The 19,033-nt window shown below is 42.4% G+C and overlaps 1 protein-coding gene across 1 annotated transcript; it reads left to right on the forward strand.

Moving 5' to 3' along the window:
* The first annotated feature begins 1,494 nt into the window (after positions 1-1,494).
* Positions 1,495-17,649, forward strand: LOC117776440 (G-protein coupled receptor family C group 6 member A-like). The gene is made up of 6 exons (XM_034610359.1): positions 1,495-1,697; positions 2,479-2,773; positions 9,156-9,965; positions 10,233-10,445; positions 10,671-10,794; positions 16,595-17,649. Exons 1-6 carry the CDS (start codon positions 1,495-1,497, stop codon positions 17,647-17,649), a joined length of 2,700 nt encoding a protein of 899 aa, XP_034466250.1.
* Positions 17,650-19,033: the final 1,384 nt, after the last annotated feature.

A 19,033-nucleotide genomic window follows, 5' to 3' on the forward strand; every position in this document is an offset into this window, starting at 1 on the left:
TCCCAATCAAGTTCCAAACTAGACATGTAAGACAAGAGTCCCGGCCTGGTGACATCTACACAGAAATCTTGACTTAAAATCACAGCGCCACCTGCTGGCTACAGGAAGTGACATGTTTTTACTTTGATGAACTGCTCCTGGCTGCTTTACAATATACAGCTCAAAAGAGCTCAGTCAAGTCATTGGATCATGGTCAGAATTGTGACATTTCCTCAAACCGTGTAAACATTGAGGTGCGGCGAAGGATCATCCTTCGCCAAAGGAGACGATGTTGTCATAACTCCAGTGTGCATAATCCTATCACCGCCAAACTGATGTCTCATGATCAGAGACCAAGCCTGAACAGCTCTATGTGTCAATATTTCCTCAGTGTCATAGCGCCACCTACTGATTCGCCATGAAACGGGAAGTACTTTGTAAATCCACTCTGCATTATCCAACCGGCTCCGAACTACTGACCTATGATCACAATCCTGACCTGAACACATCCATATATTAATATTAGTTCAGGGTCATAGTGCCACCTACTGATCAGTGTGATAATTAAGTTGTTGTAACATTGTCCAATTGACACAAAATTGAAAAACGCTACATCAGAGCCCCTACTTGAACAGATCTATTAGTCTGTATGTAATAATAGTGCTGGCGCCACCTACTGGCAACAGGAAGTACGCTTTGTTTTACAACTATCATTCGATTTACATAAAATGTTCACAGTGTGATGTGCAAATGATAGCGTGGACCGTAATGAGCAATTAGCAGGCAAGGATCGACATCGCTCGACGGACACAGGAAGTGAAGCATTTGTCCTTGCCGCAGTGCGCAAAACGCATGCAACGCAGAGACGTGCGCTTGGTCATTGATCGCTCTCTCCACTAACCGCAACAGGCTTCAAAATGCCTGTGCTCAGGCCCGTTAGTGCTACAACGTAGCCCTAGTTTTTATTTGATCTACTTTTTACTCTTTTTAATTCTTCAACAGTCAGTGCTCTATTGTCGGTGATCTTCAAACTGCTTTTGCAATTGTTTTTATTGTTTACTTAAAATGTTTCATTGTTAACTTGTGAAGCACCTTATAACTGTGTTTTGAAAGGTGCTATATACAATATAAATTCTTCCAAGTACTAATTTTAATGATGGATTCATTTGTCTAGTTGAAGCTCCTCTAACGTGGGGGTTTAATCTTTTTCTGTGGTATATGATCGTAAACTGATGCATTTCGTTTTTTACACAACACAACATTTGAAAATGTGCTGTGGGCTGCAAAATGCGTAGGCACAAGAGCAGATATGATGAAAGCTGCAGAACAATGACTCCCTCACTGTCAGTCATGAAGTGGGCAGGGCTACAGGGGAGAATGTGAGAAGAGAAACGTGTGAATGAGGAAGCAAGAGAGAGTTTTATTTTAGCCTTGGCAAGATGCTTAAAAAGGTATCACTCTGCCAGAGGTGAAAAACCAGCGAGAGCTCAGACAGCAAACACAGAGGATAGTGATATGGCCTGGGTTGTTCTTGTAATCAACTTTCATATCACAGTTTTCCTTTTTATTATGGATACAGGACATGCCACTGAAAATTATACCAGGAGGATGGAAGCTACAGCTGCAGGAGATATCGTCATCGCAGGAATCTTTCCCATTCATGAGGATGCACACGACAAAAAATACTCTTTCAAACCACAACCACAGCCATGTATCAGGTGATATCATCCAGATTAATGAAATCAATTATCCAAACATTTGTTTCTCAAAAATGTTATCAGAGACTTGAAGTAGTAACAGCATATTTCAAAACGTGCCATAACAAATAAATGTAACAATCATGCACTCAAAGTGATACTCCAAATGTATTCAAAGTGTAAAAGTACTAAAGTTGTCAATGTGTATATTTAAATATTGATAATAATATTGATAGCAGTCAAATGTGAAGTATTATCAGAAACAGAAACACAGTTACAATATACTGAACCAAACTTTGGGGTTAGGGTTAAATTAATATTTTTGGTAATTAACAATTTGCATAGTACTTGCGAGCTGTTGCTCTCATATAAATGTGATGGAATAAAAAGTAATATTTCCCTCTAAAATGTCAAGAAAAAATAGAAAGAAGAAAATGCATTATGAGATGGTAACACTCAACTGAAGTACGGCAACAAATACATATTAGGAAACGTACAAAGATTTTCTCACTGACACTTCAAGATGTGATTTTGTTCACTGAGACGAGTCAACCTTACCTCCTTATTGTGTGGGTTAGACTCATTTGATGAAGAACACACCCGCCAGAGACTGGGCGTTGGATAATTCAACCTTTGTCTCATATGTAGAGATTTCAAGTAAAAGAAATAGATTTTTAGTTTTAGAATTATTTTTATTTGTCACACAGTTATTTGTTCTCTGTCTTCTTGTCCCTCACAGTCTCCATTCTATCACATACATCCTGTATTTATTATTGGAATAATAAATGTATTGTTCTCACAGGTTTGACGAAAGACGCCTGATTTTGGCTCTGGCTATGATCAATGCTATCGAGGTCATGAATAAGTCCCCTCTGCTCAAGGCTGTGAACGTCACTCTGGGTTACCTAATCGTGGACTCTTGCGATGATCCCAGCACAGCTCTGAGAGCCATAGGAGACTTCATGCAGCGGGACAACTGCTACACAGAGAGCAACACCTCTGCCTGTGGACAGCCAGTCATGGCTGTTATAGGTGGCTCTTACTCTGAAGTATCCATTGCCATCGCCAGGCAACTGACACTCCAGATGATTCCTCAAGTAAGCTGCTGACCCTCTGTGGCAACACTGACACACATAGCGTTGACTGTTATAGAAAGCAGCAGAACAGGTTTGCAGTGGCAGCTGATAAACATCAGCAGCCGTACCTTTTATGATCATGAACATTTGCACAGTCCAGGACATATTCAAAGTGAGGATCCACAGATAAAGCTGCATCCTCTGTTGATGGAGAACTTGAAAATCCTCTGTAAACCAGACCATATAACTTCAGTTCGGCCTCTACAAAGACCTCCTCTTTCGTGGGCCCCTGTGTCCGCCGTAGGATGCAGCCCCTGAATTGAGACACATATGCATCTTAACCTTTTTGCTGGGAAAGTTAAAGGTGAAGCAGTTTTGTGCATTACCAAACAAAACTGTGACCAAACAAAAAAGTTGGAAATTTACACATCGTCACCCTCTTAAAATAATGGCCCAAGTAATTTTTTCAGGTTTTTCAGAAAACACAAAAATGTTTACCAAATATTGAATATATGATATTTATTAATAATTTCACTCAAAAAGGTTATGACAATAGATGACTATTGACATACTAATAACAATGTCTGTCAATTATGTACAATAAGAGGAATAAATGACTTAGGCAAATTTTTGAACATGCCTTTGTGACTTAAGCAATTTTAAACCTTCAACTCTGTCAACAATAAAGCATAACTAACAAACTAACTAAACATAATGCTGAGGAGGCATGTGCATCTCCTCGCTTCTCCCTCCAGCTCTTCTTTGCTGGGTTCTTGACTGATGCCTATTAATGTGGTAAATTGTCAAAGAAGTGATGACACTCAACGGGCATGACGTGCTTCATTGACTGGAGGTCCTGGAACTTTCTCTCCTTGATTGGCAGAGCACATGGAAACATTCTTATCCATGCTATCGGCTCATTTGGCACCTGTAGCCTCTGTGGCAGTGCTTCCCACGCAGAGTCCTCTGAGAAGGACAGCTTGAAATGGACCTTGCCTTCACTGCTAAACTGAAGAGCCCGCAAGTGATGCACAGTCGGATCTCCAGCTTTTTTGCCTGGTCTGATGCTAATGAAGTAAGATCCATTCATTTTCAGGAACTCATCATGCTTGAGCACCTTCACATGGTAAGGTGATGGCCTAATTCTTGCAGTCTGGAGTATGATGACATAGTCTCTCGGGGTGAAGATATCCGTAACTATTTTGCATTCAATAGTACTATGCATGCTGTCACACTCCATTTGTGTGTGCCCTGCAACAAGGTATTTCTGTGTTATTACTGCCATATTTCCTTGCAAGCTCAGAGAATGCATTCGCCACACATGCACTGCGGTTCTGATAACCGCAACCGTCGCTCCACACTATGATCTGCTTGAGTTCTGGATGGTCTTTGATCACACCTTCAAAATGGCGATATTGAAGGTGTGCAAATACCTCGGGTGCAGTCTTACTGATATTCCCATGCTTGAATGAAACATAAACATCACACTGATCTTTTCGCGGAATGAATACAGAATACTTCCCGATGTAGTTGGGAGATGGTTGTGCCTGGTTGAAGGAACTTCTTGTCTTTGTAGGTCTCTGTGCTTCTGCAGTAGTGTGAATCAACAGTGGGCAGGTCCCTCAAGCAGTCCTTAAGGAAATCCTTGACATCAGTTTCAAGCTTTGCATGATTGCCACTCTTAGGTCCAGATGTAGACGGCGGCGCTGCCGCTTGTTCGTCATGGTCGATGGTGACTTTGTTCAGCCAGTGTGTAATGGTTCTTTCAGGGAGACCAAGTGTAGAGGAAAAAAGTGCCTTGCACACTTTGAGACTTGTTCCATCTTGAAGCTTCAGTTGGTAGGACAATGATGAATTGCATCGGGATCCCTCAGCAACTGTCTTTTGCTTTATTTTAACCTTTGTGGCCAAAGTGGTGACGTATAACCGACGTTCTTCCCAGGTGTTCATTGCCCAAATCTTCTGAAAGATCCACTGCCGCTGCTCTTCTGTAATGACTTTGCGGTCTCGAGTTGAGACTCGCTGACATAATTTCGAGTTGCAGGGAGGACCCACAGCCTTTACACTTATTTCTTTGCCACCTTTGCTCTTGTATGACATTCCTTTGAGACTTTTCTCCTTCGATTCATTTTGCTTCCATGTTCCCGGACTAAGGCGTTTATTTCTTTTCCTTTTGACCGTATTGTTTAAATCCTCATCCTCATCCTCATACTCATCCTCATCCTCATCCTCATCCTCATCCACATCCTCATCCTCATCCTCATCCTCATCCTGCTGTTCTGGAGTTGTTGCCACCATGGTTAGGCTGTCTACATTTTCAGGGGCAGAGGACTCATTACAGAATGGGGTATAGTCTGGATCGCTTATGAAATCATCATCATCAGATATGTCCTCTTTATGGTGTGGATGTGTCTGCTTGGCATCTTGAACTAAATCCGCGGGAGTGTTTAAGGTATTGTCTGCTCCATCTGAAACAGAGTCTTGGCCTGGTACATGCTGCTTCATCTTTTCAACGACGGTCTCATTGTCATTTTCAGTGGATGAGGCCTGATCGGTGTCAGAATTGTCAAGTGCATCTCCTACCAAAAAGGAAAAACATTTCAACCCTTTGAGGTGTACAGTCACAAATGTGTGATCATTCTGAAAAACATCCATTGCGTTGTGGTCACTTGTATTAAGCTACATCAGGGATTCCCAAAGTGGTGTGCATGCACCCCTAGGGGTGCACAAGCTGCCTCTAGACACTGCACAACAGGCATACTATTATACCGGTCAAATGATGTTATGATTACTAATATTATGTTCAAGTGAGATTTTCATTAAATAAAAACACAAAAGTAAAGAGGATCCTGAAAGCCTATCACTTGTAACAGCCACAGATTCTGGAGCCTTTCCACTATTGCTAGCTAAATGCTAGCTTCATGGACTTAGCTATTTTGCTGACTAAAATGCTGACTAAAAAGACTGATTAAAAGACTAAATAACTATGCAATATTTATAGCCTAAACTATATTATAGTAAACCTCATCACTTACCAATAGGGGACGAGCCCTGAATCATGGAAATAACTTCAGCGGCTAGGTAGATTTTCATTCTTCTTGATGCAGCCGCCATCTTGAAAAGCTTGTAAAATTGCCTTAGTCACATAGTCACTTAGTCACTGTTATAGAAAGCAGCAGAACAGGTTTGCAGTGGCAGCTGATAAACATCAGCAGCCGTACCTTTTATGATCATGAACATTTGCACAGTCCAGGACATATTCAAAGTGAGGATCCACAGATAAAGCTGCATCCTCTGTTGATGGAGAACTTGAAAATCCTCTGTAAACCAGACCATATAACTTCAGTTCGGCCTCTACAAAGACCTCCTCTTTCGTGGGCCCCTGTGTCCGCCGTAGGATGCAGCCCCTGAATTGAGACACATATGCATCTTAACCTTTTTGCTGGGAAAGTTAAAGGTGAAGCAGTTTTGTGCATTACCAAACAAAACTGTGACCAAACAAAAAAGTTGGAAATTTACACATCGTCACCCTCTTAAAATAATGGCCCAAGTAATTTTTTCAGGTTTTTCAGAAAACACAAAAATGTTTACCAAATATTGAATATATGATATTTATTAATAATTTCACTCAAAAAGGTTATGACAATAGATGACTATTGACATACTAATAACAATGTCTGTCAATTATGTACAATAAGAGGAATAAATGACTTAGGCAAATTTTTGAACATGCCTTTGTGACTTAAGCAATTTTAAACCTTCAACTCTGTCAACAATAAAGCATAACTAACAAACTAACTAAACATAATGCTGAGGAGGCATGTGCATCTCCTCGCTTCTCCCTCCAGCTCTTCTTTGCTGGGTTCTTGACTGATGCCTATTAATGTGGTAAATTGTCAAAGAAGTGATGACACTCAACGGGCATGACGTGCTTCATTGACTGGAGGTCCTGGAACTTTCTCTCCTTGATTGGCAGAGCACATGGAAACATTCTTATCCATGCTATCGGCTCATTTGGCACCTGTAGCCTCTGTGGCAGTGCTTCCCACGCAGAGTCCTCTGAGAAGGACAGCTTGAAATGGACCTTGCCTTCACTGCTAAACTGAAGAGCCCGCAAGTGATGCACAGTCGGATCTCCAGCTTTTTTGCCTGGTCTGATGCTAATGAAGTAAGATCCATTCATTTTCAGGAACTCATCATGCTTGAGCACCTTCACATGGTAAGGTGATGGCCTAATTCTTGCAGTCTGGAGTATGATGACATAGTCTCTCGGGGTGAAGATATCCGTAACTATTTTGCATTCAATAGTACTATGCATGCTGTCACACTCCATTTGTGTGTGCCCTGCAACAAGGTATTTCTGTGTTATTACTGCCATATTTCCTTGCAAGCTCAGAGAATGCATTCGCCACACATGCACTGCGGTTCTGATAACCGCAACCGTCGCTCCACACTATGATCTGCTTGAGTTCTGGATGGTCTTTGATCACACCTTCAAAATGGCGATATTGAAGGTGTGCAAATACCTCGGGTGCAGTCTTACTGATATTCCCATGCTTGAATGAAACATAAACATCACACTGATCTTTTCGCGGAATGAATACAGAATACTTCCCGATGTAGTTGGGAGATGGTTGTGCCTGGTTGAAGGAACTTCTTGTCTTTGTAGGTCTCTGTGCTTCTGCAGTAGTGTGAATCAACAGTGGGCAGGTCCCTCAAGCAGTCCTTAAGGAAATCCTTGACATCAGTTTCAAGCTTTGCATGATTGCCACTCTTAGGTCCAGATGTAGACGGCAGTGCTGCCGCTTGTTCGTCATGGTCGATGGTGACTTTGTTCAGCCAGTGTGTAATGGTTCTTTCAGGGAGACCAAGTGTAGAGGAAAAAAGTGCCTTGCACACTTTGAGACTTGTTCCATCTTGAAGCTTCAGTTGGTAGGACAATGATGAATTGCATCGGGATCCCTCAGCAACTGTCTTTTGCTTTATTTTAACCTTTGTGGCCAAAGTGGTGACGTATAACCGACGTTCTTCCCAGGTGTTCATTGCCCAAATCTTCTGAAAGATCCACTGCCGCTGCTCTTCTGTAATGACTTTGCGGTCTCGAGTTGAGACTCGCTGACATAATTTCAAGTTGCAGGGAGGACCCACAGCCTTTACACTTATTTCTTTGCCACCTTTGCTTTTGTATGACATTCCTTTGAGACGTTTCTCCTTCGATTCATTTTGCTTCCATGTTCCCGGACTAAGGCCTTTATTTCTTTTCCTTTTGACCGTATTGTTTAAATCCTCATCCTCATCCTCATCCTCATCCTCATCCTCATCCACATCCTCATCCTCATCCACATCCTCATCCTCATCCTGCTGTTCTGGAGTTGTTGCTACCATGGTTAGGCTGTCTACATTTTCAGGGGCAGAGGACTCATTACAGAATGGGGTATAGTCTGGATCGCTTATGAAATCATCATCATCAGATATGTCCTCTTTATGGTGTGGATGTGTCTGCTTGGCATCTTGAACTAAATCCACGGGAGTGTTTAAGGTATTGTCTGCTCCATCTGAAACAGAGTCTTGGCCTGGTACATGCTGCTTCATCTTTTCAACGACGGTCTCATTGTCATTTTCAGTGGATGAGGCCTGATCGGTGTCAGAATTGTCAAGTGCATCTCCTACCAAAAAGGAAAAACATTTCAACCCTTTGAGGTGTACAGTCACAAATGTGTGATCATTCTGAAAAACATCCATTGCCTTGTGGTCACTTGTATTAAGCTACATCAGGGATTCCCAAAGTGGTGTGCATGCACCCCTAGGGGTGCACAAGCTGCCTCTAGACACTGCACAACAGGCATACTATTATACCGGTCAAATGATGTTATGATTACTAATATTATGTTCAAGTGAGATTTTCATTAAATAAAAACACAAAAGTAAAGAGGATCCTGAAAGCCTATCACTTGTAACAGCCACAGATTCTGGAGCCTTTCCACTCTTGCTAGCTAAATGCTAGCTTCATGGACTTAGCTATTTTGCTGACTAAAATGCTGACTAAAATGACTGATTAAAAGACTAAATAACTATGCAATATTTATAGCCTAGACTATATTATAGTAAACCTCATCACTTACCAATAGGGGACGAGCCCTGAATCATGGAAATAACTTCAGCGGCTAGGTAGATTTTCATTCTTCTTGATGCAGCCGCCATCTTGAAAAGCTTGTAAAATTGCCTTAGTCACATTGTCTTTTGACTTAGACAAAATAAAACGGCCTAAGTCACACTCTTGACATAGGCCATTATACAACAGGGGTAGAATTGCATGATCTGTTCAACTGAGGATGTAGGCGATTTTACCAGAGGTGGCCAGCATCACATCTTTAAAAATGATATCATCTGTTTTTTTCTCCAGATCAGCTATTCATCAACTGCTGTCATTCTGAGTGATAAGAGCCGCTTCCCTTCGTTTTTGAGGACTGTTCCTAATGATAAACATCAGACAGCTGCCATGGTCAGTCTGCTCCACACCTACGGCTGGAACTGGGTCGGAATAGTTACCACAGATGGAGATTATGGCCGATCAGCTCTGGAACACTTTGTGTCCCAGGCCTCTGAAAAGGGGATCTGTGTGGCTTTCATATCGATTCTACCTCAGGCTGTGACCAGTCATGATGTCTGCTCTGATATCGGGGACGCTGCCACAACCATCCTCAACAATCCCAAGGTGCAGGTCATTGTATCATTTGCCAAGTCAACTCACATGAGGTATCTTTTCCAGGAGCTGAAGAATAAGACACTGAGAGCAGGACAGAACATGGAGTCAATGAGAAGAGTTTGGGTGGCCAGTGACACCTGGTCCTCTAGCAACGCAAAGTCAAACAAAGTCAACGCGACTCTGAGGGACATAGGATATGTTGTGGGCTTCACCTTCAAGAGTGGAGATACGTCATCAATTAAGGACTACCTGAGCAGGCTGGAGGCAGCTGGACATGCATTTACAAGGAATAACCCCTTCATGAAGGAGTTCTATTGGCAGCTAAATGCCAGTAAAGATTTTGAAGACACTAAGCTTATTTCAGAAGCTGTGAAAAATCTCAGGAAACACACTCATGCCCCCACTATCATTAGTGTTGAGATGGCTGTCAGCGCCATTACTCAGACTGTGGCTTCTGTCTGCAGGAGCAGAGACTGCAAAACACCAGGCACAATGCAACCCTGGGAGGTAATTACACGTGTGTGTGTGTGTGTGTGTGTGTGTGTGTGTGTGTGTGTGTGTGTGTGTGTGTGTGTAAAAACAAGGTTGTGGAGGTACCCAGAGGTCTCTGACACTGAGTTGAGCTGAAGTGCAACAAGTGAGCAGCAGACCCCACAGCCAAAGGGATAGGAGATGGACTCTGCACAGGGCTATTTATCATTGTCACATCAAGATATTGAGGTTTAGACTTTTCCAAGGTACTGGGCTGATAATGAAATGTTTTCTATCCTGTAGCTGCTGAAACCTCTGTTTTCGCAAGAGTTTAAATTTCGAGGAAAAACCTATAAGTTTGACGGCAGCGGTGACATCAACCTGGGCTACGACCTGAAAATGTGGTGCTCAGATGGAGGAAATAATCATTTCACTGAGGTTGTGGCTGAATACAACCTAAACACCAACAACTTCACTTACACCAATGTGAGCACCCAGCACCTCCAGGACCTGAAGGTAAGCCCTAATCCTGCTGCCCTTAGGAACGTGACACACATGCATTACTGCAAAATGTGTTAACTGAAAACATGCAGACCATTGAAGCTGAAAACACCATTTCAGTTTGTATCTCCAAAAAGTAGAATTCAGGAAATCAAATACATTTGATATGAGAAATATAATACAAAATAAGACAAAAATAATGAAATGAAGTGTTGAATGTAATCTCTCTGATTTCTGCAGGACATCATCTCCAAGTGCTCCAATAGCTGCGTCCCTGGAGAGTTCAAAAAAACAGCCGAAGGTCAACACACCTGTTGTTATGAGTGCATCAACTGTACTGCGAACTACTACTCGAATAAAACAGGTTCGTCACCCCTGCACACATCGGATTCACTGGACACATTTACTACACGTGCACAGTAAATAAAAGCTGTCATTAGGGGTGTGTGTGCTTACAAGTACAGAAACCCAGGTGTTATCACATCCAAGGAGCAAAGAGGGAGGATATCAATAATAATAAACTTTATTTATACATCACTTTTTAAAAGAAAGATTTTAAAAAGTGCTTTAATAGCAAAGCAAGAAAAGTAAACGAAAATTTGAACACATGAAAGCAGTAATATGACAATAAAAATAAATGAACAAGTAAAATAAAAGGTGTAAGAAAATGATAAAAACAGTAAAAACCCAACATCACATGAAAGCAAGTCTATAAAATTAGGTTTTAAGATGTGTAGTTTATCAGTAATTCATCAGTTTATCAGTAATCTACTGTTGACTTAGAATGTAACTGCATCTACCTTTTTCTGCCTTTGTCTTCAGAGTAAAAGCACAGATTTCGTTTTGTTGAAGCAATGCTTAATTACCAAGCTTTTATTTCGAATTGTTTAATTTACAACAGATTTGTATCCTTAACATTAATGTTGTGCAATAATGCATTAAACGTGATACCATTAAATGCTGTGCCTTTCAGCATTCAATAAATTTGGATATCAAAATAAAATATTGAAGATTATTAAAAATATGAATATTAAATAACTTTAATTGATTAAAGTTACCTCGGGGCACCACCCTTCAAAGGAAGGGAAAAGATAGCCAATTTATTGATTAAGTCTCATAAAAGTACTAACTACAAATTTGGAACTCTGATTAACAATTAAATTAATAACTATAACCAAAATTACCATATAGATAGTTAGCTAAGTTGAAGGATATAGAGTTCTTGACAGTGTAGAGGTTGGCAAAATTCACTTATGCAACATTAATGAAAAAACATTTGTGAAAGAAAAACATTTATTATGAAGATAATAAAGTATAAAAACACAAATTACTAATAGTGTACTGACTAAACAAAGATGTGTATGTGAGTATGCGTAAAGGTTGCTGTGCTGTTCGAAGTTCTGTGAAGTCGTCTTGCTGGGTTGCGTCTCCTGTCTTTGTGGTTCTGCTGTGCGGTGCAACGGTTTTGCTGTTCGTTGTTTAGGCCGGACCTCGTGTCGCTGCCTGAAGGTTGGTAGAGCTTGGATTAGGAGGAGGTTTCCTTGTTGAGGTGAGTGGAAAGCTGCATCTTCGAGCTCCTCTCGGAGAGAGGAATCGGAGAGAGGAATCGAGGAAGAGCGGTGTGCTCCTCTGAGGGGTGCATGGAAAGAGGAAGAAGGGGGGGAGAACTGGCCTTATATTGGCTTGGTGACCTCATAGGTCATGGGCCCAGAGTGACCAATAGTAGTTGAAACTTGTGCCCCCGGTCGGTTTTCACACCTCTGTGTGACGTTGAGGCACCCTGGGAGACAGTTCTGGAGGTTTCTGGTTTTCTCCAGAACAAAGGACATGCGGCCTTAGGCTTTTGACTACACATGTAGGCCGAACTGTAGTTCACAAATACCAGGTTCTCAGGATCGCACCGGACGTGTGTTCCTGAGGGCGAACTTGAACATGTTTAGTCCAAAGCTGGAAAAGTCAATTGTCAGTTCATTTGGATGGTAACATCTGGGCATTGTTTATACTATCTAGTTTGGCTAAGCAAGATTAAAATTAGACAAATAATTCAGATTACAATGACAGTACAATATGAATAACCTGTGCTCTTCACTAGGTTAGGGAGAAAAAGGAAAGATTTGACAAATTGTACGCTAGGATGCAGAGAGAGTGGCACATACAATGATAAGGTCATATTTGGAATGTCCAAGAGTTTTTTGTTCACTCATTGGATCCTACTCAATGTAGTACTCAGTCTGATCTGGCAGATTTAACAATTTTAACCTTCAGGCAGGTTTTTCTGCGAAAGGGTGTCATAATTTTTCAAAGTCTCAAAATCAAAATGATGGTATCATTGTTTCTGTCATAATATGCTAATGTCCTAACATGTGTTGTATGGACTACATTATTATGGAATGGAAAGTAGTCGATCCAAACATATTTACAAAGTTGGCAGTGGTATATAAGTTGAATCAGAATTTAGGTTTTGGAGTTTGCTGCTGTTGCTAACAAAACAGTTTTCCTATTAACTGCAAGAAACTTAATACCCACTGTCAGTACCGGGGTTAACGGTGTTGGTTATGGCCGTGAGGAGCGAGCTCTGGATCGCCTGTGTCGTTGCTCAGGGCTGTAACGCTCTGGGGAGCCAGAGTCCAAGAGGACTTCAGAGGCGCTGTCACTGTGTGCTTGGTCATAACCATGTTTTGAACTGTACTCAGAGATGCTGTCGTCATCTTCTGAGCAGTAGTAATTTGTCTGGGCCAGAATGTCAGAGTATGGCTTCCTACAGCTTCTACTGTGTGTAGCGAGGTGGGAAAGCGGGGATAGTGAGAGGTTGCCACAACGCCACCTGGGGAATTTCACCTCCAGGAAATAACTCAAGTATTGTAAGTGCAACAGCACAGGTTCGTTTAAATCATGGGGCAAGAGACGTGTTTAACTAATAAAAAAAAGAACTTTAATATAACTCAAATAAATGCATAAATCAACAAGCAAAATGAAAACAAACAGAACACCAATTAACATGCAATAAAACGCTTGACAGGAGCAACACAGGGACAGGGCTGGGACTTACCACGGCGACGACAACCAAAGAAAAAGGGGAAGAATTAATAAACTCGCCACCCGTGACACAGCAAACCAACAAAACGGGTTGTGAAGAAAACGCCGCCACCAGGAATTGGGTCGCCGCCTCAGGCCCACAGCACCTGACCAACAATAAAAGAATTAAAACATGTCTGCATTGAAACAACAAAAACAAAACAGAACAACAAAACAACGAAATACCAACCAATATAAACGGGATTTAAAGGTTGCTAAAAAACTAGGCGTCCCTTTGTGGTGATCACTCCACGCGCCGTGAAGGTGTAGCGTGGAGAGCCACAGTGCACGAGACAATACTTTAAGAACCCACTTCCTTGGTCCTGAGCCCGGGCAGTCTTCAACTGTGGAGCCGTGCTCTTATTAGCTGCAACAGTTCATTAAAAGTGTGGTTTAGGATAGTGCAATTTCCGGTAAAGCCAAAACAGCAGGTCCGTCTGAGACGTGGTGGCCAATGACGGCCGACGAAGGAGCAGGGCCTCTAGGAGGGCGAAATAAACAAATTTAATAATTAATATGACAACATAACTGAATTGGGTGAATAATGGGGCCATACGCACCACCCTGCAAGCCAAGGCACCGTCACAGCAACCCGGAGGGTGGGAGTCTCCCCCAGCCGTAGATGAGTGCAGCTGTTGCATGACATAAACAGTCAGCTTGGGTAAGAGAAGCAAGAGACGGCAGACAACGTTACTTACAAAGCAGACCCGCAACTGCACCCCGAAGGTCCCCCGGCGGAGCGATCCCACGCCAGCAGTCAGTCACGCTGCGTACGAGGGGGGAAAAATTAGAGGAGGCGCTGGCTGCTGCACAACCACGCCGCGGCTACAGAGGTAGCTCTTCCGCGCTATCCACGACCCACCGGAGAGGAGCGGAAACGGAAGGAGTGCGAGCCAAACACGGCCGCCTCCTTAAATACGGGACGCCTGACGTCGCCTAATGACTGGTGCGCCATTAGAACAGGTAGAGCGCCCCGCAGCGGCAGGGAGGGAGCGCGCATCTGGCTACATCTGGGAATGCCTATCTCTGAGAAGTTGGTGGACATGGCGGGTACGCTCTGTGTCCCTATGCTGCCTGTTGTCACCCCCCCTTTGTTTTGTTGTGAGGATGAAGTTTTGAGGCTGCGGATGAATTTGACACCGTGCTGTTTGTTTTGACAGGCTCGGTTGCACCTACTGTAGCCTTGGAAGTGACAATAGTTTCCCAAGCCACCTGTGACATCTTCCTGATCTGCTGCATTGAAGGTTTTTCTTGCTGTGTCATCAGTACAACATGTGTGCATATACATGGAAGTATACATAAAGTAATTATCAATATTGTTATCACAGTTGTCTGGATCAAATTGTTCATTATCTTTAGCTAGAAACTCAAGCAAATCAAAGCGAGGACACTGTGAGGTCCAGGCACGTGCATCACCTGCTACAGGTCTCTCTGGTTGAGGGGGAGGTGCTAAAACATTCTTGAATGTTGAAGTCCCCCCTTTGGAGAGTTGTGCATGGAAAAATGTGTCATGCATCAGTGGATGCGAAGTATATGAGGCACAATGTGTTCTTGAGGATAAACTACATGCGTCATCAATGTCAGTGTCAGAGTCAGAGAGATGGGAAGTTAGGAAGCTGTTACCTCTTCCTGTCAGTGGAGGATCAGGAGGTGACTTAATTCCCAAAGACTTCGGGTCGGATGGGATTCTGTCCCATCTTGGAAGTGAAGAGGGAGTTAACCGTACACTATTGGAGGAGTGTGAATCGGAATAACAAGAATCACATTGGCTGAAAAACTGATGTGAGGCCGGGCCTTCTAATCTAAGTTTTAACAATTCCTCCTTGTGTGAATAGAGATCTGACTCTGCTGAGTGCTGGTCTTCTAAATAGTGCAGGGCTTTCTTACTAGCAGTTTGAACCTCCTGGAGGAGAAGAGCATTTTGCGATCTCAGGGCATTTATCTCTTGTTCCACGGCTGCTTTGCTCTGACAGGCGAGGTTGATTTGCCTGTGGAAATTTAGAATCATACATCTCAACAATGAACCCTTTGATGCTGTTTGTTATCATTTTGATAACCAAATTTATTGAATGCCGAAAGGCACACCATTTTAGGTATCACGTTTAATGCATTATTGCACAACATTAATCTTGTCAGAATCCGATGTCATTGAGCTTGTCATGCAATTCCAAGGGGGAGCCTCTGATTAAAACTGGTCCTGCCCCTTTCTGTGACCCCCCATGAAGTCATGTGATTTCAGTAACATGATGTCCATGGTAACCTATAGTAAAAGTCCTGTTGACTAGATTTGGTTAGAACAGGAAATGAACAGACTGAAGCTTAGGTGTCCCACATTACCCAATGTCCAAGATTACCTGAATTCACCCTATATGCAGATACACATTGCAGTATAAACAGAACACTAGTGTGTCCGGTTTCTGTGTCCATGTGTAAATGATCTTGTGTCTGCATCATACTGCATGACAACAACGATGGAACAAGATGTCAGGTAAGTCCCGTAGCCATTAGAGAGTGTGACCTGCAGAGCAGAGACTTTCAGGAAGCAGGAACCATGATAGCTGAACTAAATTTAGACCCAGTTTCCTCTGGTTGCAAGGCAAGTAGAGCTCCTGAATAGACAAATCTCTCCACATAATCAGTTGTACAAACAAGTAACCACAATGGAAAGGTTCTGTTCTTTACTTTTCAACATGTATACTAGTTCACAATAATAGACTGAAAGAACAACACAAAATAAATTAAGTAAAATCTTGTCCCTTACAGAAATACTAAGAACCACAAAGTGTGAGCTGGTGTGACACTTGTTACTGTAGAAACTGATGTTCCTTCCAAGGCAGTCACGCTTCATGTGACGACAATTAACTGCCAACAACTTGATAAAGATCTGAATGCCTGGAAACTCCCTGCTTGGCAGTAGAAGTGATGGAAACTGATAAACATCTTTTAAAATACCTGGTTATGCTCATGCTTATGTTTACCCAGAGCCAAGTTAGCTTAATCACCAAGATGGGTGTGGGATTCTGTGGAGTCAGATAGGATCTTTTATTGTTTTAATCTGTACCTGTGCTTGTAATCCTCCATCCCTGCAGATATGGATCAGTGTCTGAGCTGTGACATAAGCAGAGAGTGGTCAGCAGAGGGCAGCTCCAGCTGCACCCCCAAAGTCGTGCTCTTCTTCTCCTGGCAGGACAGATTTGCTGTGGTGCTCCTGACCTTTTCTGCCCTGGGTATCATCCTGGCTGTGATGGTGTCAGCTCTGTTTTTACATCAGCGCGACACTCCTGTAGTGAAGGCTGCCGGAGGGCCACTGAGCCAGGTCATCTTATTCTCTCTGGTCATCGGTTACATCAGCGCCGTGCTGTTTGTCGGTCGGCCCAACAGTTTCCAGTGTAAGGCTCGACAGGTGCTCTTCGGTATCAGCTTCACTCTGTGCGTCTCCTGCATCCTGGTCAAGACCCTGCAGATCCTGCTGGCCTTCCAGTTCAACCCTGCACTGCAGGAGGTTCTGCGGAGGCTCTTCAAGCCTTACGTCATGGCCAGCCTCTGTGTGGCCTTGCAGGTGATTATTTGTATCTGCTGGCTAGTCCTCAAGAGCCCATTTCATCAAATCGTCATGCAACCAACCACTTTGCTGGAGGAGTGTCACGAGGGCTCATATTTGGCCTTCGGGGTGATGTTGGGCTACATAGCTTTCCTAGCGTTTGTGTGTTTGATCTGTGCCTTCAAAGGCCGCAAACTTCCACAGTTCTACAATGAGGCAAAGTTCATCACCTTCAGTATGCTGCTCTACCTTATCTCCTGGATGCTCTTTGTTCCTGTCTACGTTACCACCTCAGGAATTTACATTTCGGCTGTGGAGATGGTGGTCATTCTCATGTCCAACTACGGCATCCTCAGCTGCCATTTCTTACCAAAGTGCTACGTTATCATTTTCAAGAAGGAACAAAACACCACGAGTGCTTTCAGAAACAATGTGTATCAATATTCCAGCAAAACCTCTGAATCTATCTCCGTATCTTGGAGTTCAGTGTCAGAGAAACAGTCTATCGGTCGGGACTTCATCTGTGCTCTGCCACCCTCTCTACCTGCAGCTGGTTACCTAGGTCCAGCAACACAACACTTCCTCAGAAGAAGCAGCATATAACTGTCATTATTTAAAATGGGTTGTGAGGAGGGACGCAGCTATTTGACCTTTTATTTTTTCTGTTAATTAATCCCCTGTATACGTAGTTGTGTGAAAGACACTGGAGCATTCTTCATGTGTAATGCAACATCAGGCGTGGCTTGAACATTGCTTTCCTAACTTTGCAAAACAAAATGTAGGGTGAAATCGGGTAAATATTCCAATATCTGTTTTTCACAAATTATACCTTTCTGTAATGCTTAAGATGTTTTCTAACCACATCAGAAGAACGAATGGAGAGATCATACTCAAAAAAGAAAATTCTGCCGGGAACAGACAGTCCTTGCAGGTGAGAGACTCATCATCATCGATCACCCCATTGTCTTCTTCACATGTTTGGTGAGACCAGTGGCTGCAGAACACAGGACAGACTCTTTTTGGATCATCTCTGTTTTAGAGAGCTGACTGATTATGTGCTAGTTTGCTAACCAGACGATCAGTTTAAACAGACCGGGACAAACTGTATTTACCATTAACTCCAGTCTGACAACTGCAGAAGTTACGTAGCGTAACTTCTGTAGTTTATCTTTTTTTTTTTACTCCAGGAAGACCCTAAATGCACATTACACCTTTTAAAAAATTAAGTGACTGTCCCAGATTACCCAAAGCATGCTGTCCCACATAATCAATCATGTTTGATAAAGTGGGACAACTACAAAATGTTTGAAAAAAACAATCAAACAATATTTCATAACAATCAGGAACATTGTCTTATTTATGACTGATTTATATCCTTAACATTAACCATGGTCTTAAGTTTTATTCAGTACGAATTAAGTAAATTAAGTAAATAAATAGAGTTCGTACATAATTCTTTAAGTGTCAATATTTGTTTCCAGTTGAAGGCTCATCATGTTAATTTGGGGCTCTAAACAGATCATTTGTAAATCACCATCTCTGTATCTAATTTATGACTGCTTCTGCTACAAGGTAATGCTAAACTGGTGACTTGGTCAATGCAGTGGTGGAATAAAATAGACTGTGTTTAACAACGAAGGACGGAGAATGTGAATAACAAAGACCGGCACAGAGGATACAACTTGTTTTTCTGCTGTTGAATTTTTGTGCTGCTTCTGGTCGGACTGGCCAAAGCTCAACAGTCCCCTTAAATTCAATTAGGCCGCACCTATTTGCAGTTAAAGGCTCCAGACCCAATTTAACAAAGCTAAAATATCATGCATAAAACAAACACAGCACACTTTAAGAATCCCAATACTGGTGTAATTGCACCAGTGGATTATCACTGCAAGCGATATTATACAATGAAATAACAGAAGAGGGCCTCTAGTTTACGGAGCCAATAACTCACCAATATTCAAGCCATTAAACCAGGATTGCACAGTAC

Source organism: Hippoglossus hippoglossus, chromosome 16 (genome assembly GCF_009819705.1).
Source record: "Hippoglossus hippoglossus isolate fHipHip1 chromosome 16, fHipHip1.pri, whole genome shotgun sequence".
In the NCBI taxonomy this organism is placed as follows: domain Eukaryota; kingdom Metazoa; phylum Chordata; class Actinopteri; order Pleuronectiformes; family Pleuronectidae; genus Hippoglossus; species Hippoglossus hippoglossus.

Excerpts from the sequence above, each read along its gene's own strand:
- LOC117776440 (XM_034610359.1), top strand. The coding sequence starts at position 1,495 with ATGGCCTGGGTTGTTCTTGTAATCAACTTTCATATCACAGTTTTCCTT. Across the intron at positions 9,966-10,232 it reads GCACAATGCAACCCTGGGAG|CTGCTGAAACCTCTGTTTTC; the intron begins GTAATTACACGT and ends TCTATCCTGTAG. Across the intron at positions 10,795-16,594 it reads CTACTACTCGAATAAAACAG|ATATGGATCAGTGTCTGAGC; the intron begins GTTCGTCACCCC and ends CCATCCCTGCAG.